Below are 24,044 nucleotides of genomic sequence, written 5' to 3'. Positions count from 1 at the left end.
TGAGGATTGTTGTCTTTTTCAGCATTTAACTTGCTCTAAGGTGGAGCCAATGGGACATCTCTTTAAAGTGGTCATTACAGGCCTGGGACTAGATTTGAACTTAGAGCTGAAAGGCTCCAAGCCTTGAGCTTCCTAGTATCCATAGCTTTAATTCACAGGTATAAGGAATAAGGAGAGAACATTAACTGCTGTGAGGAAACCAAGTCGTATCTTTTACCAGACAGTCCCATCTGACTCTTTATCTTTTGTGATTCAAATCCAGGCAAACAGGCTTGAAGAAAATTAGCACTCTTGTTGAGAAGCAGGAAAATGAGGGTGCTTTACTCTTTCAGGCAGAGCTCGGGGTCCGGGTCAGGTGCTCCAGTAATGAAGGTTGGGAAATGGGATCCAGCTCTGAAATCAGCACAATAAGAAATCTCTCAGTCATAGGAAGACATGACATGAGAAAAGGAACCTGTGTGAAACCAGCAGGTGACATTAAACCATCATGCTGTTCTCAGATGTTTTCCTGCACCCGGCAAAATGCCTTTCCAAGACTACCCCACGCTTGGCAATGCATCACCATTGAGTTGACAATACTCAGCACCAACCGTTCAGAGGAACGCTACTGGAACCATGTTCCAGGTCAGCAAGGAAGGAGTTAAAAGAAGTATATTTTTCAGACTGCTGACAGATTTACCTCCCTTTTTATATTTCCTATGGCAACATTTTAATGCCCTTTTATTTTTCCTTTCCCTTGTGTCCTACTATGAGACACTCTTCATCTCTTGCTCTGCAAACCTCCAAAGGCGCCAGGGTTAGCAAACTGTTTGAAATTGGTGTTGGGGATGTTTTTGTGTGTGTGCTTTTCTTTTCTGAGCAGTGCGTTCTCTGGTGCTTTGAAGTCTCACAGACACAGATTCCTAACTTTTATTTCCTCCAGCTCAGAAGTAAAGAGAGGGCAAAGTGACTGGAGAGACGTTGGGGGATTTACTAATTCTTTCTCCCTCTTTAATGGTGGTGCAGGAGTACACCAAAGGCTGGCCCACTAGATATTTATCTGACTGAGGATGGATCACTTGATGCTGCTCTGTCCTCCGACACCTGAGCTGTGGACAGAGTCAGGCACCTCAGAGAAGTTGTTTTGAAACGTGAACCACATTTGTGCTTCCTTTTCCTTTTTGCTCTTCGTGCTCTGCTGGAACACCTCTAAGATACTTGAGTAAGTTGAGTTAAAATGTGAATGCTTCATTTTTGACTGTCCAACCTGTTTAACACTAGCAGAGCAATACATGATCAGCTTTTTAGCATTGTTGTTCTGAAATGGTGGGGGATAACCTTTAATCAGCTACTGGAGCCAGAGCATACATTGTAGATCTCAAGGCCTACACTGCACTGGAAATGTGGCAGAGAGGCCAATAGAACGTTTCTCGATGTAGCAAGACAATGGAGATTGACTGAAACCATATATGGTGGGAAAACAGCAAGTGACTGAGATATATGTATATCAACGGGCCAGCACCTTGTCTACGTGTGTGATGCCAGCGCACCAGGGAGTGAAGCAGGGACCTCTAGGACTAAAAGCATCTGCTGCTACAACTTGAGCTAAATAGTCATGGCTGGGGCTGTAACAGACTCATAGCCTTTAGGAGTGAGCACAGAGCGGGAACCCTGTAATACGCCAGTCATTGCATTATATATGCACCACATAAGCTCTGTTTTGAAGACTTCCAGGACTCGTGCTGGCCCTCTGTAAAGAGGTGAATTTTACCCCACTGTGTTTTTAAAAACAGCCTGCAGAGAAGATGCTTTGGGGATTGAGTCACAGCCCATGGGTGGTGGGGAGAGGAGTGAAGAATAGTGTGACCTGATGACTAATGTTTTCCTGTTTTGCATCTTTTTTTAAAGTGAATTTAGTGCTGGTCAGTAGAATCATAGAATCATAGAATTCAAGATCAGAAGGGACCATTATGATCATCTAGTCTGACCTCCTGCAAGATGCAGGCCACATAAGCCGATCCACCCACTCCTTAGCAAGCGACCCCTGCCCCATGCTTCGGAGGAAGGCGAAAAACCTCCAGGGCCATTGCCAGTCTTCCCTGGAGGAAAATTCCTTCCCGACCCCAAATATGGCGGTCAGCTGAACCCCGAGCATGCGGGCAAGACTCTCCAGCCAAACCCTCTGGAAAAGGTTATATCATACCATTGACCCATTGTACTATTTACCAGTGTGGCACTTAATTGACCTATTGACTAAGCCCGTTATCCTATCATACCATCCCCTCCATAAACTTATCTAGCTTAATCTTAAAGTCATGGAGATCCTTCGCCCCCACTGTTTCCCTCGGTAGGCTGTTCCAGTATTGCACTCCCCTGATGGTTAGAAACCTTCGTCTAATTTCAAGCCTGAATTTCCTGACTGATAGTTTATATCCGTTTGTCCTCGTGTCCACATTAGCACTGAGCTGAAATAATTCCTCTCCTTCCCTGGTATTTATCCCTCTGATATATTTAAAGAGTGTAATCATATCTCCTCTTATCCTTCTTTTGGTTAAGGAAAACAAACCGAGCTCCTCAAGTCTCCTTTCATACGAAAGTAGTTGCTGGGCTGGTAGCTCTGGAGACTGAAATCCTCGGAAGAAGGAAGGTGATGGGTCAGACTGGCAGAGACCCTGGGGAGTTTTCACCTTAAACTGCAGCTTAGGGCATGGGTCACTTGCTGGTTTGAATTAAATGGTGGGTCCTCTGTAACTTGAAATCTTTAAATCAAAATTTGAGGACTTCAGTAGCTCAGCCAGAGTTTAAGAGTCTATAACAGGAGTGGGTGGGCGAGGTTCTGTGGCCTGTGATGTGCTGGAGGGCCAATTAGATGATCACGATCGTCCCTTCTGGCATTAAAGTCTATATATGAGTCTGTGAGTGACAAAGGCAAAGGCAGTGACAGTTTCCCTGTGCTGCCCCACAATGTGCCCCAATCCTGACCTGCCCAGGGACCACCGCTCAGGGATGAGAGTCCCCATTCAGTCCTGAGCCTTTCTGTGGCAGTTGCCAAGAAGAGTTTGGTTCATGTAGTTTTAAGAAAACAGCCATGGCGTTATCTGGCTTCTGGGTCCTTTAAGATCGGTGAGATGTTCGTTGCAGCTGGAGTGGAGCCTGAATGTAGGAATAGACTGGACAGGCAGGTGCAATTCACCCCAGTGCAGAAGGTGAACACCAGGACTGTGCACCGGTTAAGCCCCATGTCTGAAGTGGGGAATTAATTGAGGCATAGGCCCAGGTATGTGCTAGCACTCAGCACAAAGGTGAATTTCACCTGCTTTGCTTGGTCTATTTATTGCCATTTTCTTGTTGTTTTTTCTTTTCTTTTCCATCTGATTAGTCATTTTCCTTTGGCATTGAAGCGTGATCGTTTTATTGGGTATCAGGAGCCATAACAAAAGGTGCCAGTTTTGCTGATGTGGTGTTGTAATGCCTGTCACTAATGTGCGTTCCCCTGACTTCCTTTTGATTCTATGTTTATTCTTCAGATCTGTTTAAAATGTTCTCTTCCACTTTCCCGAATAGGCAGCAAATAAGAGCGTTGCAAATGGCATATTGAAAGCACATGATGATTTGATTCTGTCTGTGCCTCTCAGGATCACAGAGCCATGGCAATGCCATACATTTTCATTGGGCTGATATTTAATGATGGTATTTATCATGTTAAAGCAAGTGTCTAGGCAGGGCCAATAATGCCGGGGGAAAAAAAGCCAATGGGAAAAAGAAAGATGCCTGCCCGCTGTAGCACTGCTGAAGATTCCCAGCCCGAGCTCCCAGAGGCAGTGGAGCCTGTGCATCTCTTGGCACTGCTTCTTTTGGAGTAAGAACGTTGGTCCAGGTATACAAGCTTTATGCTAGAGGAGGGAGGCACCTGGGGCTCTTTTCTGGGAGAGATATAGCATTTAGAGCTGGTTACAAGGGAGCAGCTAGGCGGAGGGGCACACGCCTTTCAGCACCTTCTGTGGTCCAGGTGTACCCACCAGACAGTGAATGTAGGTATCAAAGAACAGAAAGTCAGGACTAGGGGAAATCAGGTCATGAGTTACCTCCTCCTCTGCTCCTTTTGTTATAGGGAGTTAGAAGAACTGACAAGGAGCTGTTTCCTGCTTCTCCAGATGCACTGATGGAGATGGAGGGGGGCGTCCACCTAGGAGTTGCTGAGCTTGCAGGGGACATGGGGCCACCAAAAGTGTTTGGCCTCAAGTAGATTCTTGGTTTGCTTGTGCTTGAGGCTAGTCCTAAATACAGGCCCCTGGGGTCAAATTTTCAAACACATTTATGTGCCTAAATGTGCAGATAGGCACCTACTGGGATTTTCAAAAGCACTTATGCAGGTTAAGTGTGGTAAGTCCCATTGAAATCAATGACAGACGTCTAACCTGCTGGGGTGCTTTTGAATATCCCACGAGGCGTCTATCTGCATCTTTAGACACCTGAATACCTTTGAAATTGTGGCCCTGGGTCTTGTCCCCTTTCAGGTGGACAGAGTTCTCCGTACATTGAGATCCTGATTGTGCTACTTCCCAGTTTAGTGAGAGGGAGAGAGCTACCATGGCCGGTCCATTACTGAAGTCACTACGCCGCCGTCACAGTCGCCATAGTTGGTCTCGTGGCTCACGTTGGTTATTAAATTAGAGTTATAGCTCTTTAAACCGTTGTTCACATTGTTTGAAGAAGCAATTAACATCTTCCAAGCAGATCAGCGGAACCGGTGTTGCTAAGCAGCAGGCCTTTAAAGACTATTTGTCAATTTCTGCAGAAGGCAGGAAATAGTAAACAGTCCTATTGAGAGAAAATTGCTTGTTTTCTAGTATACAACTTTCCCTCCACCACCAGGTCCTCAGTTCATCAGTGCCCAATTTATCCTTTATTTAGTTTTCATAAATAATTCAGAAGAGTTTGAGTAGAATAATTGAGTCTTTTCCCAACCCTAATCCCAGACAATTCAAAACAAAAAGACATTTAGATTACAATTTGAGCATATTAGCTGCTGGTAGATTTCCAGACAACTGATCTGCTTTCCTTTAGAATTTCTGTGGCATTCTATCATTTCTAAAGCGTTCTGCTTTGATAGTTAGTAATTTATGCATTTCCAGTTCTTCATGGAAAAACAGAGGCATCATCATGATAGAGTGTTGGCACACTTGCTGCCTTTGAAAGTGGAGGCTTATCTGTCTTCGAAGAAGGACTAAATAAGCGAAGCGGTAATATTACAAATCCAGCCTGCAATGTGCCTTATCATCTTTGGGGAAATAGATACAATCATACTTATTTGGTTTAAAATTAGAACTAATCTTCTATCCCAACGTGAGTTGACAAGCCTGAAGCGACGAGTTTGGGGGAAGACTTAGTGCAGGAAAACACAGGCCTGTGATTCGTGCAATACACTGGTGAGAAATTGTGCAGAACGCTGATTCGCTCCCTCTTTACAATGGTAAGGACTGCAGGCTGTGTTCTGTAGCATTCAGGGAGGTCTTGCCCTCACAACACTATGCTTCACTTCAACCCCTGAGGATCTTGTGAACCATTTGTAAAGCTGGTCTTGGCTTTACTCAGACTAGTGACCAAAGTCAGGTAGGCTGCACAGCATAAGCTTTCAATGGAGATGCTACCGAGGGTGCTGAAGGCACCCAGGCAGTGCAAGAGCTGTGACCCCTTCAAGCAACCATGCAGACTGAGATAGAATTACATAAATAACCCCAGGTAACAGCTGTACACTAAGCAAAATGTGTTGATCTTAGTCTGTATGGTGAGGAGCTGAGTGCCCACGGAACATAGATCCAGTCCACACAGCACACATCAAGATAAAATGAGTCCACTTTCTGCTGCAAGAGGAGCAAGGATTTTTAATGCTTTTTATAGTTGCCTTTGTGCTCCTGTGCCAAAGAAGTCTTCCTGCGGACAGAGAGCACTGGAGCAAAGTGGCACTGCCTAGTGGCAAGCAACACTGATCACCAGTTTTAGGACTTTTTCTTTTCTCCATTCAGAGCCTCTTTTCAGTCCACTGTCTGCAGAAAGCCTCCAGATGCCAGGGGTGGGGTGTTCTTTATTGCAACGATGACAGATTACATAGCCAAACTCGACTCTGATGGCGTTTGGTCAATGAATGACGGGGGAGTGTATTTGACGAGTGCTGGATATGGTGGTGATATGGCCATACAAGTAGAGAAACAAACAGATTAGATAGCTCAAGCCAGCTTTGTTTTCTGAACCCTTACTACAGCCATTAGGGTGATACAATTGGAGGCTCGATCACTGATTTGTTATGGGGGCTCCAAAGCTTCTGCAGTTTCTAAGACATAACATGACCTACAGAGACAAGGAACAATCTAGCGTTTAGTTCTCTGCCCTGCACCCTTATCCACATCCATCAGATAACCTGGATGCTCTTCCCATCTCCGCTACAGACTTGTGTGACTTTGAGCAAGTCACATTGCATCTCTGTACCTCTGTTCCTTCAGTTTGTAGAATCAAGATAATGGACCAGATTCCAGGCTGGTGTCAATCATCTTTGCATACCTCTCTCTGGTCCTGTGCCGAGACCGGAGGATCCAACCCACTGTCTTTAACATACTGCAGTCATGTGATCGCGGCTTTGCAAATAAGAATTAAGATCCCTAGCTAGGTTACTCTTCTAAAACCAGGGCTCATTCGCTGCCAAAGTCCTCTTTTCGAGAGACAGCGGAATGATCTTTTTGAAGGTGGAGAGTAAAGTTAGGAGCCCAGAGAACCACCAGTCAAGTCATCCTGCTTTCCCTTATACAGTGTAAATCCAAAATAATTCTCTGATGTCAATGGAGTTAGCAGCTCGGGGGAAAACCAGTGTGAGACAATCAGCCCCTTAGTCTTCACTCTCTGTGATCATACTTTTATTTTTTTAATCGAATCTTTTATTTTTAAAACAGTAAATATTTCTCATATCTTAGCCTAGTTTTTTTAATTAAGCTGATAATTAAGAGAATAATCAACACAGCACAGTTAAACCCATAATCTCTTGCAACACTAAATATCCGATGATAGGTAACTTCTTTAGTGATGGCGGAGGTAATTATTTGGAAAAGTTTCTGTTTCTCTGTAGGGTTAAATTCTCAAGGGAGATGACGATGAGGTGTGGAACCTTTTGCTTTTAGGTCACCAGTTTAAATCAAGGTCAGATTGGGAGTGACCAAAATTGCCATCAGGCGGCTGTTCACTGGCCTCCGTGCCGGGAGTTGGTGGAGTTAGTCTAGGTATTGATAGACAGCTGTCCATATTCTATTGTCACTATCACAGTTGGCAATCTCAGCTCCCCTTCCCCCACCAATCCTCAATGAATCCCATAACTCTGAGTTCTGATGCTGTGCTTGTCAGTTATGGACAGAAAAAAGTAGGGACGGTCTCCCAAGAGAAGACTAAAAGCCATGCCTGATGTTGCAGGTATTGGAGCTGGGGTCCTGGTAGTTGTGCTTTCCTGGCAGGTTAGTGTAATTGCACAATCATACTGCAATAAAAAAGTAATTGGGAGGAAGAAAACATTCTTGAATTTCTGTACGAGCTGTGTTTTTTCTCAGCAGCGTTTTGTCTGCTATGCCAGTTTCAGACTCCCGAGCCAGAAAATTCCTAGACGATTTCTCGTTATTTGCATATCATGAAGGAGTGATATCATATTGGTAATTACTTATACAGCTAAGTCTTTGAAGTCAGTATCGTCACCAGGTAGCTGAGGTGGATGGGTGGTGAAGCACCAGGAGGAAGAGGCTGAAAGTACTGAGTTGACAACAAGGTCAGGTAGCTGAATGCACCTACAGGGATCCTACAGCAATCTCAAAGACAGGCAGTGTCTCTGAGACGGAGACTTCTGACAAACTTTGCAATTGGCTTTGCATGTCTCTCGCTGTTCTCCTCCTTGTTGTCAAATAGCACTTTGCACTTCGCCCGAGACTCCCAAAGGGAGAAATTGCTGAGGGCCAGCACAAGATCATGAGTCTCACTTAAGCCTTTTCAATGGAGTCTAAGTGGGACATGGTGTTTGGACCTCATGCAGAAGGGTAAGTTTGACCCATCAGTAGGTTATGCCTGTTACCCCTGTGAGTCAGAGTCATTATCCCCATTTTATAGATGGGGAAGCTAAGGCACAGATTGGTCACACCTTAAATTTTCAGAAGTGTTTACTTGGTTTGGGTACCTCAATATTTCGTTCGCTAACACTGGGCCTCTCAGAGGTACTGAGAATCTGCAACTTTCCCTCACTCCAGCTGGAGTTATGGGTGCTGTGCTGAGCACCTTTGAGAATAAATCCCTGAGGGTCTCAGGTTGGGCATAAAAAATTGAGAGACCCCCCAAATGAGTAAGCCCTTACTGAAAATGTTGGCTGGCAAGGTGCCTTGAGTTGAACACATTAGAAATGCTAGAACATTTTAGCCCCATTGAATTTGCAGGTAAACAAATACTACGATTTTAAATGGATCTCATGTCCTGTCATTAAAACATGTACAATTCAGAGAGGGGAGATCTTCATAGCCACCGAAACAGAATTATCCCTTGTCCGAACAGGCTAGGTGGAAACTCGGAGCAAGGTAAAAGGTTCAGATTGATGCTGAATCTTGTTGGTTTTATATCCTTTGGAGATAGTCACTTGGTGATACTGAGTAACTTAAACAGCTTTTAGGTCTGAATGGTGACATTGGGGACTGTAGCTCTATCACTAAAAGGGCACATACATACATTATGTTTTAGAAATGCATTAGAGCTGCATTGGGTTGATTTATTTTTTATTTATATTTATTTATAGTTTTCGTATTGCTTGATATTCAGAGATGCAAAACTGTAAGGACTGTGATGTCTTTTTCACATTACTTCTTGCGTTTATTTAGCATTTATCTTAATCTTATTTTAATTTTTCAGCCTAGTAGCATAATAAAATGTTACTGTCGTGTTCTTAACAATTAAATTATATTGGCATATGAAGACTTGACCTTTCTCAAACCCAGCCTAGCTCTGACTATAACATGGAGGCTGTTAATTATGTTTTTATTGGAAGATGCAGCCAGACTGTGTCTGGGCAGTTTAATTTAGCTCTTTATAGATGTGGTCAAAAATGTCTCCAAACAAATGCAGCAGGAAAAAGGTGCTACTGCTGTTCAAAGAGGTAGCAATCTAGAAAAGGTTGTTTATGTATTTGTACTTAGCTGTAATTGGGTTATCAGCTGAGGCTCTGAGGATTAAATGAACTGACCTAAATACCAGGTCTCAGTTAGGGGTTAATGTCTATTTTCCTATATAGTATCCGATTTGGTTTCCAAAATACCCTCCAGGGCATTTGATCTTTGTATTGAAAGTGTGAAGCCATCCTGGAATCATTCATTACAGTTCATGCCAAGCAATAGTTAGTTTGAGAATAAGCACTGAGAACAGATTAAACGGCATCTGAAGAAAACACCTGATCCATCCCAGCCACACATAAGGTAATGCAGAAGTAGCCTGAGACAGACTGATTAGGGATAGCTGGTGTCTGGATATTATTGCTGGCATTGTGGGTTATTATTTCAGATAATAACAGATGCGGAGAAAAGGAGAAATCATCCATTTTCATTTACAAATGGTTCTTTATTCTCCAAGAGACAGGGTAGCTCTAATCAAATCGTTGCTGTCAGGCAATCCCCTGGACAAAAAACCTTATTTACAATGATCTGTTTTATGGAATTATTTTTTTCCCCACAGTGTACATCAGGGAAACCTCAATAGGTCCAGGAGCAAAATGGGAAGGGAAGATGAGCAAAATCACTATCCCAGGGCTGGAGAATTCTCCGAGAGGAGGGGCCCAGTTGAGCAGTTTAACGGGTCAGTGAGAATCAGAGTGTGTTCGGCTGCAGGCTCTGGCCATGTAGGCAGACATGTATACCACCATTTAGTTTGATTTTTTTCCTGTTCACTAAACAAGCTGTTTTTTCCCCAAGACTGTAAACAATATCCATCCCTTTGGGAAGTCAGACAGAATATTAAAGTGTGAAATAGCTTTATAACCTAGTAATTCCTTTGTGTTTCCAGCAAACTGGCATGCTGTTAGTGAGCCCCAAAATGTGCCAGGGATTGGTCTCAACATCTGAGTCATCCAATAACCATTAGCAATTAAGACCAACAATTACAACCTTGTGAATTTCAGAAGTGTTGCTGACACCTCAAAGAAAACCTTGAGAGGCAGCCTGGGCCAAATTCTGGTCTAAATTGGGAGCAAGTTCCTTCTCTGCAGAAGAGTCACCCCAGATTTACGCTAGTGGAACGGAGTAGAATCTGGCCTCCATTCAGAAATGATTCTGCAAACAATTTTCTGTTCTCTTCCTTCACTTTTTATTACCAGCGATACTGAAAACAGATGACCAGAACCCTAGCTGGTGTAAATTGGCATACCTCTGTTCAAGCTACACTGATTTACATCAGCTGAATATCTGGCCCACCTTCATCTACTCCTTTGGGATCTCTGAACAATAATGCCACAGAGCATTTGTGATACCCTGAGTAGAGCTTTTATATTTGTGAGGCAGATCCTGGTCTTAGTTACACCAGCGTAAATCCAGAATACCTCTGTTGGCGCTCTAGATTTATTGTGGTGCAAGTGAAAACAGATTTGGCCCTGTGACTTAGCTGTGGATGTCTTTCTCTCTTGGTAACCTTTCATTTGCTGTAAAATAAAAAAGTAGTCCCTCCAAACTAAAAGGAAAGTAGCCATACTTCCTAGCAGACTGAGGGTTGAGAAGGACAAAGAGGTTTGTTAGGTGGAGGGATCCTGCTGTCTGTGGAGGAGATAGTGAGCTGCCAGCAGCCTCTGTCCACAATCATGTCATTTTCAGAAAGGGGTTCAGCCAGTTGGTGAAGTCCTGGCTTCTTTAGTCAGGGGGACGTTGGGGACAGGAAGACCAGCATCTCCCCCTGAAGAACATGAGGACACCAGCCACCTCAAATGTATCTTGTCCCCTTCTTGATATCAAATCTTATGAGTGGCTCTTTTGAAATGTCACCCCCAAATAGCAGGAATCTCACAATGTTTCCACCAGGGGACAAAATCTTTTCAGCCGCCAAGCCAGAACCCTTTGTACTTACAGAGCCAACCTGGAACCAGAACTCCAGGGGCAGGTTTCAATACTCATTCTGGTCTGGGAAGATTTCTTAGGTGTTTGGATTCAAGTGTCCATTGATCCATCCCTATATGTAATGGGGGGCGGGGGCAGTGACTGCCATAGTTATGGGTACAGAAGTCTTGTCATTTGAACTGTCTGTTCTCAGCCATTTGCAGCTTTCTGAAACATTCATATTATGGGATGGAATTTCCCAGGCTTAGTCTCTCTCCAAAGAGAGGGAATATTTCTTGGAAGCTTGAGGAAAAAGGGTCACAAAGTTTTTTAGTACCAAGGCAATCCAGAAAAAAAAATTTCTCCTCATTTTAAAAAAATGCATACCATGTTTTTGAAAAAAGCTGTAGGGCTGGAGTAGCTGAAGGTAGAAAGTTCCCCCACCCTTTGCCTGCCCCCAGATGTTTCTTTCGGAGTAGCTTGCACCCCAGGTGTTGCCGTCTGGGACTAAAATTGTAGATAGTTTCTGAATGGTTCCTTATACCTTTCCTCCTCACCCACAGGTACCCACACTGAGGGCCAGCTATTCTACCCCTTAGAAAATATTGGTTTTACTCATTAAGATTTATAATTAACACAGGAGTTTTCCTTTAAGGATGCTGGATGTAGCTCAGCCCATGGTTTTCCAGCATGTCCCTGAATCACTGTGTTGCAGAGACAGGTTGTTCAATGGCAATGCTGTGTTTACTTCTGAAACGGGGGCAAGGTCAGTGTCAAAGAATCTGGCTGTCTTTACGTGCCTCTGCATTTGCCAGGGCTGCTCTGGCTATGCTTTACGAATGATGAGTTTTAGAAAAAAAGACCCAGAGCATTTTGTATGAGAACTGTGTTGTGACCTGAAAGGAGCAGTTTCTGAAGGCAGATCATAGAAGGGTTTTGCTGATTTCCCTGCATTTGTAGCAGATAATAAAAACTAAAACATGCATGGGAATCAGGTGATGGTGTACATTCACTACAGCCTTATCTGTATTAGCCATTCAAGAAGAAAGAAAACATCAACATGTCCCAAGAAAGCTGAATGCAGTGAAAACATGGAGTCTTTGGATTTTCTGATGAGTTCAAAGTAGTTGTTTGTATGAATATGTTTAATCCATTTACCACCTGGAAGAAAATAGTGCACCCTTTATTTTACCCTTCTTTAATGTTGGCTATCTCTCTCCCAGCATTGATTGAAATATAAAGCCCAGATCTCACATACACGCATCCTACACTGGTGTAAAATGGAGTTACTCTTGATTTACACCAGTGTAAGTGAGATGAGAGTCAGGCCCATTACGTTTATATATAAAGATATTTGCTGCTTGTCTTTTCATCTAGTTGTAATTTGACAAATGGCTAATATGCCTATTAAGTGGCAGGAGGAGAAGAGAGGAGAGTGAATCCCACAGTGAGATTCCCCAGTCATAAAGGCCAGAGGTGCTGGTCATAAGGGTTCTAATCGCACGCAGTCCCATCTCTCAGTTACCTGCACCTCCCATGCTGACAATCTGCTCCCTCTCCTGGGGAACACACTGAGAGCATTCTGTGGTTTGTTCCCTCTCTCCCCTAACGTCGTGGGAAGAGAAGCCTGCATTCTCTTCTGCTTGTTGGAATAATAAGAACAGTGGTCCAAGTTCATCCAGGCCACCAAGTTCCAAGATCTCAGCCTGCTCCGGGACATTGAGGTCTCCCTGTGGAAAGACCAGAATTCCCTGGAGCAGTTTTGTCTCAGTGTCTTTAAGCAGGGATGACTCAGCAAATCAGTTGCAGTCAGCCCGGTCGTCCCCTCACTGGGAGCATGAATAACAGGAAAGTAAAACAATGTGAGAGAAGTAAAGAGAAGTAAATCAGGAAGTAAAGAGATACTCTGCATGGGCTCTGGGGTTCAGTCCAGTTCTGTGAGCAGCCACTCCAGTAGCCTGTCCCCTTGACCCCCATGAAAGGGGAGGGAAGCTGAGCTGAAGACAGGAAGTTTTCTTGAAAGCCCTTGCGTTATAATATGAAGGAAAACAGAAGGCCTGATGATATATCCTAGTGTGTGAACAGGAGTTTACCTGTTCTCCACATTTACTTCCACTGCTCCAGGTGGGTCCCTCTCTTTTCTCAGGCCTGGCATGACTGTGCTGTTGGGAAATCCGTAAAGGCAGCAGAATACCAGCTTGCAAGGGGAATGCTGCTGCCACGGTGCAATGTCTCATCTCTGCCGAGTCATTTAAGACCGTCTCATTGCTTTTTTTCTGTAGGTTTTTCGTACCGATCTGATAACAGCCATGAAAATCCCTGACTCACATCAGTTGAGTCCAGATGAGTACTACATACTTGCTGATCCCTGGAGGCAGGAGTGGGAGAAAGGAGTCCAAGTTCCAGCGGGAGCAGAGGCGATACCTGAACCAGTGATTAGGTAAGTGAGCACAATACTGATTGTGCTGCTAGATGCCTGCTGTCTCTTTTCCTGTCCTTGGACGGCATACTTATTTACTTGGCATTGTTCTGCCCATCTGTTTATTTGAGGAGCTTCCAAAATAATTTGGGTTTATAGTGCTGTCTAAACTGCAATGTAGAGTAAATAAAGCAGGCAGGCCTGGAACTTGAGCTAGGTGGAAGCGAGCCTTAAGCTGGTAAAAAACCATCAGTCCCAGGATTCAGATCCAGGGGGAGGGCGCAAATGATCAAATGCAGTAGAACCAGGTGATGCTTCCAACTGCAGCAGTGGCCTGTGCTTCTGTGAGGACAGCCAAGACACAGTGGAAATGTGCAAGAGGGGACAAGTGAAGGGCAGAATCCCTTAGTAAGCCAGTGATATGTATGCGCGAGAACATATCTGTCTGGGGAGACAGAAATGTGGTTTTATAGGCTGTCCAGACCTACCATCATGGTCCTGGAAGGGCACAGTCTGGTCTGTACAAGCTTTGCAGCGCACCAGCGGCCATACATGCGAGTGACTTAGTTCGGGTCAGTGTAGAAATCAGGTCTGGGATGGGTGATAGGTTTTAGGCTACGTGACCCAGCATTGCAGCATTCACGTTCAATCTATTGCTTAAAACGAATCCTTCAGTGTGGCCTGGGAATGTGCCGACAGAGGACTAAGGTGTTAACATGGAGCTTTGGGATGGGATATGAACTCAGGCTCCTCCCCCCCGGCCAGATGTTACGACAGAGGTGTGAGTGCTCTCCCTTGAATAAAGTGCTCTCTCTTTCTTGGATGGCTGGGCATGAGTGAGAGAAGGATTCTCAGGGGACACCAACTCTGCATTTGCCCGGGTTGGTGGCATTTTGAAATGACCCAGGGGTTTGGAGAGGGTAAAATAAACATGAAAGTCCACACACGCATTATCGTCTTCAGATTTATGGGCATGCAGGGTCCCCTGGGAAATGCAGTGTCTGTGCTGGAGTCCCACTGAAGTCAGTGGGAGTTGAGACTTCGTAAGGGCTGCAAGCCTTGGCCCGATAACTTTAACCTGCTATCTTTTAGTGCAGTCCACTTTAACACATTGCGCACGGGAGAGGAAAGAAAAACGCTGGCTGCTAAACAGACAGACAGCCACCAAAGGCAAGCTGTAACAAAGGTATCAGTCTAGATAACTGTCATTTCAATACATATTTTAAAATAGGCAATAGCTGCTCAGGTAGGAAAGGGATGTGGAGTTACTGCTGTCATCCATACAGAAGCTGAGCACTAGGCATAGCCAAAGGGCAGCAACGTCATCGGCTGTCTGCACTGAAATTCAAGGACACTTTTTTAAAGCCAGAGACTTGATGAGATTACATAATACTTGTTGAACTGCAGGACAAGGGGATCGTGACTCCTAGCTGGTGGGAGTGTCCAAAAGTCCCAGAATTTGGGTCACAAGTCTCTCAGTGCGTCACACAACTACTCCCTTGGGACTCCCTTGGCACATGTTGTATCCTGCTAAGTGTAGTAAATGTGGCCGAAGGTACTATTGCAGCATGATGCAAGCAGGGGGAACAATCCAGTGTTTCCCTCTGGCTAGCAAGGGTAAGAGAAATATTAGTAATGGGGGCTAACAGACACCATCAAGAAAAAGTATCTGGCATGAGGTCTTTCATGGCCTATGCCTACAGTTCAGACAAAGCTAAGCAAATTGTATTAAGGTTTTGGGGCTGGATCAGGTAAGTTGCAGGACATGGCCACTGTGCCCACAATCCCCCAGCTCCATTTCTGAAGACTGGACTCTATTTTTTCTATTAAAATTTATTTCAGTTCTTCCCTTTGCCATATGATGATGCCCAGCTGTCCAGGTAACTCCACCAGAACTTAGGGCAAGTTATCTGCTCTATTCCATTGGACTGCTGGCAGCAGTGTGTCCACCCCCTGAGCTGTTTTCCTTTTCTGTTCTTCTTCCTTTTTAACTTATATGAATCATTTGGATAAGAATATCAAAGATCTTTGGGTTCCATGCCTTTAAAATGGTACAGGTCGCCGTGGAGACCCTGTATGTTGTTAAACTTTAAAAATCAATTTAAAAGATGCTTTCAGGAACTCAGCAGGGGGAGATGACTTCAGATTATATGCAGGAAATTCTGTTTTGCTCCTCAAATGATGGAAGAATTTCAGTAAAGTCAATAACCTCGTCTGAAGCACAGTTTGTCCCTCGGTGACAGCTGCTATTGCAGCTGCCGGCAAAAAGTTATGAAGTAAACTTTTGTACACACATACCCCCCCCTTCCCAAGAGAAAATATAGAAAGAAATGAAACTTTAATGAGAAGTCTGAACACATCAAAAGGGAAGTTGTAAAAGGGACTGTTGAGGTGACTTACTCCTTGAAAAACACCTGTGTGTGGAATATCTTTTTTTAGTCATCTTTGATAGCTAACTGCAGTCTGAACTCGGAAATGGCCAGCTCTTGGACTGAAGGCTAGTTTGGGATTTATTTCAAGATGAAAAGTGATAGCTTGGCACTGCCGCTGCAGTAAGTGCCCATCTAAAACCAGCCTGGGAATTCACATTTTTGCAAAAAGCTTTTGTCTCCAGGCATTTTGTTGGACCTTGTTTTGTTCCGTAGCTTTGTGAGTCAAGTCTTCCTCCCCCTGCCAGGGGACAGGGAAAGCCGGGATTGCAGTAGAACCTGGCCAGGTGTGCTGCACGGATGGTGAGGCTGCACAGAGGCCCTGGGGAGGATAGGTCCATCATGGCTCTACAGTGGGCCAGGGATTGGGTTGGGGGAGGTGTGTTGCCAAGCATGGCCATCGTGCCCACGACCATCCATGTCCACAAATCTAAGCCTGCCTCCTGGAGCTGTGGGAGCGCTCACACTCTGTCCCTGTGTCATGGGTAGCATCCCAATGCCCCATTTCCACATATAGTTCCCCTACGCATGGATAACCTGATCCAGCTGTGCACAGGGACCAGGATTTTACCTTGAGTTACAAAGTGGAAGTGGAAACCACAGTTTCCTGTATCGCTAAAGCAGGTGCGGCCATGCTGTCCAGTGCAGCGCATGGTATTTCAGCAGGGCAGCTTGCGACAGCCTTCATCTTCGGTCCTGAGGGAGCAGATAGAAACAGTCTCTCTCCCTCTCGCTCTCTCTCTCCCTCTCCTCAAATTCTTCAAATTGAAAACTGCCCAAGAGAGTTCACGTCTACAAGGCCCAATCCACCGTTTCCCTGCTGTCATTTTCACCAGTGCAAAGTGAGTGAAATAAAGTGCCTTCCTTCGGATGTGGTAGCACCGCACGCCCACTTTGAACTCCATTGACCCTGAGTAAGCGACTGTGCCCAGTACAGGGTTGTGGTGAATCAGGCCCACAGAGAATAAACGGTGGCACTGTCAGATTTTCGCTTTTAAATCCCACAAGCATCTTTCATCACACAAAACAGGAAGCACAGCAGATGTATGTGTATGCCCTTCCTCTCCAGAGCTCCCCGCTTGCTACAATCATTGGTCCAGATGTTTTCCGTTTTTTGGTGCGGATGGGATAGTCACAGTGATGAGACATGGGTTTGAACTGCTAAGCACGGATCTGAACTGGAACCCCTGGCATCTCCTGGTTTAGAGTAGCACAGGAAGGAACGTGACTCGCCTTAAAATTTGTCTTCTCGGGGGGCCATTGCTAACTCTTCACATTGCTTACTGCAATTTAAGCATTGAAAAGAAAAATATTTTCAGGACCCACAGTTTTACTTGTCTGAAAACTTATTTCCCCCCAGTACGAGGGCTTAACTTTTTCCCTGTCCATCCCCTTCAGGGGTCGTTAATTTAAAACTGAAATTGCATCAGCTCTTCCTCCCAAATATTTGTATAGTGCCAATCTTATTTCAGTTCTGAGCATAGGAACACTGTGTGCATTTGTCAGGGCATGAATCCACAGTTTTGTTTATGTTAGGCCCTACAGTAAATTTTTGCTTTGTTTCTTGAATATTTTTTTCCATTTAATGAATGATTTAAAAAGAAATAACAACAACATCTCAGGGAACACAGGGAATCAGGAAGTCAAACCTGTTAAGGAAAAAAAAGTCCAAATTTGGTTACGGTAAGTGATATATAGAGCCTAATTGACACCCTTCCAGCTTTTTGAAAACCCTGTGCTCAGGTAAGCAACGTAGGGTGCCTAATTCTCATTTATGCAAAGGCCATTGCAACTACTGTAGCAGTGTAAAGGGACCTTAAAACAGGTACAGCTCAACCCTTTACACTGTCAGAGAGGGGTAAAGTGGCCTTTGCATAAAGGAGAATTAGGGCTGTAGGTTGATGAATGCTCTGTGTTAACTCACTTGTGCTAATGCTGTCACTTTGACAGTGATTTGTATGTGAAATTCCTAGAGGGGAGGAGAAGCCACACAGAGGCCTGGGAGCTGTGGACTGGTGCGTCATAATATATTTAGCAAATCATACTGCAACCTACAGGAAAACAAATGCCATCTCTGGGGAGCTAGGGAGCATTTAGACCGTGAGCCGATAGATATTTTGTGCAAGGGGGCGAAGGTCACTTCCTACCCAGCGAGTCAATCTCTGGCTCCCAAAAGGATTTTATACCCAGCTTCTGCCATTCTTTTCATCTTTCAGCTGGGATTTGAGAAATGAACTCTTCCTACTTGTGCGTTGCCTCTAGGTCTTGCAGATCCAAAGCTGAAAATTAGATTTGGAAACATTTTATTTTCTGGAGCGCTGAAATGTCAAAGCTGTGGGTGAGGCGGAGAGGAAAGGATATGTTTTAAGGAGCACTTTCCCCAGAAAACAACCATCTGAAATGACTGAAACCAAGAGCCACCTTAAAACAAGTGGGTTGCTGAAGGTGAGCACTGTTGAGTAGCAGGTGATGGAGGGGATCCAGGCACTGAGTTTAGCACCACTTTTGGAAGGTGCAGAGACTCATCTTTTGGCCCTGGGTCATGTTGGCTTGGCCCTCACAACCCTCCCCTGCATTATCCAGTGCTGAAACCTGCTTAATTCCATTGAATGTTTGAATGTCTTCAGTGTCCATCAGTACATCCGCCGCGTCTGAGTGTCCATGAGATCACCTGGCAGGCGGTACTTAGCAGGGCCGTTTCCTCTAGCTAGCCACTTCTAGTTGCCCAGTACCTGATAGGGTTTTATTTTGTACAGATGTGTGCCTGAGAATTGGCCAGAGTTTAAAGGGGCCCAGCACAGATATATAATGCCATTTGAAGCTGAATGAAAACAGGAGAAATGAGCAGTTAAAAGCAAGTTTCCTAGCTGGTAGGCACTGGACTGACAGGTTGACATGCTTTGCTTACTCAGCTCATGCTAGCATTAACCCACAGCTGTACACCTACAAGAATCAGGTAGTAATGCAAATACTTTGCCTTTCTATGGAGCCTATAATCTGAGGGTCTCACAGCTCTTTACAGATCTAGAATTAAACCTCGCCACACCTGTGTGATGTAAGGGTTTATTTCACTGGTGGGTAAACTGAGGCACAGAGGCTAAGTGACTTGCACAATGAGTCAGTGGCAGAGCCAGGAATACATTTCAGGAGCTCCAGTTCACAGTGCCCTGTGGTGTGAGAGGCGCTGCTTCCCCTATGTAGCTGATCCAGTGAGTTTTCAGGACATGGCTCCCCTGAACACAGGCTGTCATTCTGTTGGTAGGCAGATAGAGTTAGTTCTTGATCAGTGAACGCAGTCTTCGACCATATCGACAGGGTTTGAATGTAAGCACTGAGCAAGGTAAAATAACAGAATAAATGGAGGAGCAGCAAAGTTAATGGGAATTGCCCACGATCACACAGTGCGTCAGTGGCAGAACTGGGAACAGAGTCCACAAGTCCTGACTCCCAGTCCTCTGCTCTAAATACTAAAAAACACCATCTCACCCTCGTATGCGCCTATGACCCTGTGAAGCCCCCCTCATGTCTGAACAATGAGGATAGAGAACTGACCAGTGTGTTTTGTCCCTGTGGATTTGGAAAGAGATGCAACCCACCCACACCTGCCGACATAGAATCATTGAACTGCGAGGGACCTCGAGAGGTCATCTAGTCCAGTCCCTTACTAATTATCTAGACCATCCCTGACAGGTTTTTGTCTAACTTGCTCTTAAAAATCTCCAGTGATGGAGATTCCACAACCTCCCTAGGCAATTTATTCCAGTGCTTAACCAGCCTGACAGGAAGTTTTTCATAATGTCCAACTAAACCTCCCTTGCTGCAATTTAAGCCCACTGCTTCTTGTCCTATCCTCAGAGGTTAAGAAAAACAATGTTTCTTCTTCCTCCTTGTAACAACCTTTTACAATACTTGAAAACTGTTATTGTGTCCCCTTCTCAGTCTTCTCTTTTCCAGACTAAACAAACCCAGTCAATTCCCATTTTGTATGTGTGCAACTGATTGTTCCTTCCTAAGTGGAGTGCTTTGCATTTGTCCTTATTGAATTTCATCCTGTTTACTTCAGACCATTTCTCCAGTTTGTCCAGATCATCTTGAATTTTAATCCTAATCTCCAAAACACTTGCAACCCCTCCCAGGTTGGTATCGTCCACAAACTTTATAAGTGTACTCTCTATATGCTATTATCAAAATCATTGATGAAGATATTGAACAGAACTGGACCCAGAAGTGATCCCTGTGGGACCCCACTCGTTAAGCCCTTCCATCATAACTGTGAACCACTAATAACTACTCTCTGGGAACGGTCTTCCAACCAGTTTTGAATCCACCTTATAGTAGCTCCATCTAGGTTGCATTTCCCTAGTTCATTGTTTCGCAAATTTGGGATGCCGCTTGTTTAGGGAAAGACCCTGGCAGGCCGGGCCGGTTTGTTTACCTGCTGCGTCTGCAGGTCTGGCTGATCGCGGCTCCCACTGGCCACAGTTTGCTGCTCCAGGCCAATGGGAGCTGCTGGAAGCGGCGGCCAGTACGTCCATCGGCCCACGCTGCTTCCCGCAGCTCCCATTGGCCTGGAGCAGCGAACCGCGGCCAGTGGGAGCCGCGATCGGCCAGACCTGAGGATGGGGCAGGTAAACAAACCGGCCCGGCCCGCCAGGGGCTTTCCCTAAACAAGCGGCCTCCCAAGTTTGGGAAACACTGCCCTAGTTTATTTATGAGACGGTCATGCGGGACAGTATCAAAAGCTTTACTAAAATCAAGATATACCATGTCTACAGGCATGTGTGCCTATCACTGGCCGGGTAGGCTAGATTGACTTTTCTCAGTTTGAGACGCTGGCTGATTTTTGACTTAACAGCAGCTTCCCTTGAGGCTCAGCTGCAGAAGGGGCAGTGGAGGATTCTGCAGCAGCTTGTGTGTCCTTGTAGCAGTGATGTTGGATTTTTTTTAATATTATCCAATTTGGGTTCCTCTTTTGGAGTCTAATGAAGATGTGCATCCTCTCAGTAAGTCTGGAATTGGAGTTGCAGGGACTCATTCTGTAAAGGGACAGACATGATATAGATCTAGTATTTTCACAAGGGGATACTTTTGTGCCAATTTTCTTGGTATCTGGATGCACTGACCTTAAATTTACCCTGATTCTGTTATACTATCAAATATACATAGATTCCTCTGAAAATCAGGATTAAATCCTGAGGCTTTTAGCTGATCAAAAGATAAAAAAATCCAAACTGAAGTGGCCTGTGTCTGCTTAAAAGATTAGAAAAAGTGACCTAGGGGAGAAATAAAGCTTCCTGTTTGCACGAGCATTGCTGGGCCTCTGCAGAGTCCCACTGCAGCCACTTCCTGTTCTGGCTGTGATGGCCTGACCTTCCGAAGAATCAGTCCGGATGGTATGCAACTCCCCTTTGCAGGACAAAGGTTCCTGTGCAGCCCTTGTGGCCCAGTGGCTGTTTTGCCTCAGTGAGGACTAAGTGAAACCGAGTAGCAGGATCCGAAATTGAAATTCAAAAATCATAGCACCCTGTTAGGTGAGTCTACACCAAGAGTTGGTCTCAACGGTCAGTCGTGAAGTCCTTACGCACTTCACCCATTCAGACAAAACTTCCATTGGATATGCCTTGTCTCACACTGTTCCCTTTGTTGGCAGTCTCCAGTCTTGTGAGTGTAATGGCTGAGCACGACTTGATTAGTGCAAATATTGTATTAGGAATGTGGATGGGTGTCAGACCATTGGGGAGTGGTATATCAGACATCATTGACTTCTGGTGTGACATCATGCTTTATCATACCTCTGGGGCCAGATCCTGAGCTGGTGTAATTGGTTTCAGTTTTCCTGATTAACATAAGGCAATCTCTGCACACTGCAGTTTTCCCATCTCTAAAATGTGCATAGTTTGTATGCTAATGCGAGAAGTATGGGTAATAAGCAGGAAGAACTAGAAATGCTAGTCATTAAACACAACTATGACATAGTGGGCATCACAGAGACTTGGTGGGATAATACACGACTGGAATATTGGTATAGAAGGGTACAGCTTGCTCAGGAAGGACAGGCAGAGAAAAAAGGGAGGAGAAGTTGCTTTATGTATCAAAAATGTAATACACTTGGACTGAGGTTGAGATGGAAATAGGAGACAGACTTGTTGAAAGTCTCTAGATAAGGATAAATGGGGTAAAAAATAAGGGTAATGTCATGGTAGGGGGGTCTACTACAGACCACCTAACCAGGAAGAGGAGGTGGATGAGACTTTTCATAAACAACTAACAAAAGCATCCAAAGCACAGGACTTGGTGCTGATGGGGAACTTCAACTACCCAAACATCTGTTGGGAAAATAACACAGCAGGGCACAGATTGTCCAACAAGTTCTTGGGATATATTGGAGACCATTTTTTTAATTTTTTTTTTTATTTCAGAAGGTGGAGAAAGCCACTAGGGGAGAACTGGTTGAGAATTTGAAAGTGGAAGGCAGCTTGGGTGAAAGTGATCATGAAATGATAGAGTTCATGATTCTAAGGAATGGTAGGAGGGAAAACAACAAAATAAAGACAATGGATTTCAAGAAGGCAGACTGTAGCAGACTCAGGGAGTTGGTAGGTAAGATCTCTTGGGAAGCAAGTCAGTTCAAGTGAGTTGGCAGTTTTTCAAAGAGACATTATTAAGGGCACAAGAGCAAACTATCTCACTGCGTAGGAAAGATAGGAAACATGGCAAGAGACCACCCGGGCTTAACCAGGAGATCCTCAATGATCTGAAATGCAAAATAGAATCCTACAAAAAGTGGAAACATAGATCAAATTACAAAGGATGAATATAAACAAATAAACACAAGTTTGTAGGGACAGAATTAGAAAGGCTAAGGCACAAAATCAGATTAAACTAGCTAGAGACATAAAGAAAACATTCTACAAATATATTAGAAGCAAGAGGAAGACCACGGACAGGATAGGCCCGTTACTCAATTGGGGGGTGAGGGAAGGACGACAATAACATAAAATATGGAAATAGCGGAAGTGCTAAATGACTTTTTTGTTTAATTTTCACCAAAAAGTTTAGTATCAATTGGACATCTAACTCAATGAATGCCGGTGGAAATGAGGTAGGATCAGAGGCTAAAATAGGGAAAGAACAAGTTTAACATTACTTAGACAAGTTAGATGTTTTCAAGTCACCAGGGCCTGATGAAATACATCTTAGAATACTCAAGGAGCTGATTGAGTAGATAAAGATTCCAGAGGACTGGAAAAGGGAAAATATAGTGCCCATCTATAAAAAGGAGAATCAGGACAACCTGGGGAATTTCCGACCGGTTAGCTTAACTTCAGTACCTTGAAAGATAATTAAGCAAATAATTAAGCAGTCAGTTTGCAGACACCTAGAAGATAATAAGGTGATAAGTAACAGTCACCATGGATTTGTCAAGAACAAATCATGTCAAATCCATCTAATAGCTTTCTTTGACAGAGTAACAAGCCTTGTGGATGGGGGGAAGTGGTAGATGTAGTAAATCTTGACTTTAGTAAGGCTTTTGATACTGTCTTGCATGACCTTCTCATAAACAAACTAGGGAAATACAACCTAGATGGAGCTACTATAAGATGGGTGCATAACAAGTTATCAGTGGTTCACAGTCAAGCTGGACGGGCATATCAAGTGGGGTCCTACAGAGATCAGTTCTGGGTCCGGTTCTGTTCAATATCTTCAACAATGGTTTAGAAAATGGCATAGAGGGTACACTTATAAAGTTTGGGGACAATACCAACTTGGGAGGGGTTGCAAATGCTTTGGAGGGTAGGATTAAAATTCAAAATGATCTGGACAAACTGGAGAAATGGTCTGAAGTAAATAGGATGAAATTCAATGAGGACAAATGCAAAGTACTCCACTTTGGAAGGAACAATCAGTTACATTGCACATATACAAAATGGGGAATGACTGCCTAGGAAGGAGTACTGTGGAAAGGGATCTGGGGGTCATAGTGGATCACAAGCTAAATAGGGAAACACCATTGCAAAAAAAGCGAACATCATTCTGAAATGTATTAGCAGGAGTGTTGAAAGTAAGACACGAGAAGTAATTCTTCCACTCTACTCCGGGCTGACGCAGCCTCAGCTGGAGTATTATGTCCAG

At 44.4% G+C, this 24,044-nt stretch overlaps 1 protein-coding gene across 9 annotated transcripts in view; it reads left to right on the top strand.

Moving 5' to 3' along the window:
- The window catches only part of JADE2 (jade family PHD finger 2), a 213,666-nt gene that overhangs the window by 100,838 nt on the left and 88,784 nt on the right, over positions 1-24,044 (top strand). For 8 of the 9 annotated variants that reach the window (XM_039483417.1, XM_039483419.1, XM_039483418.1 and 5 more), the window contains one exon: positions 13,346-13,503. In XM_039483417.1, coding sequence (XP_039339351.1) covers positions 13,346-13,503 — 158 coding nt within the window. Of the gene's footprint in view, positions 1-13,133; positions 13,188-13,345; positions 13,504-24,044 lie in introns of those variants that run through there. The other variant, XM_039483423.1, reaches the window with a different exon arrangement.

Source organism: Mauremys reevesii, linkage group 8, assembly GCF_016161935.1.
Source record: "Mauremys reevesii isolate NIE-2019 linkage group 8, ASM1616193v1, whole genome shotgun sequence".
NCBI classification, from domain to species: Eukaryota; Metazoa; Chordata; order Testudines; family Geoemydidae; genus Mauremys; species Mauremys reevesii.
The sequence above is the reverse complement of the archived record's forward strand: the minus strand, read 5'-3'. Positions and strand labels throughout refer to the sequence as shown.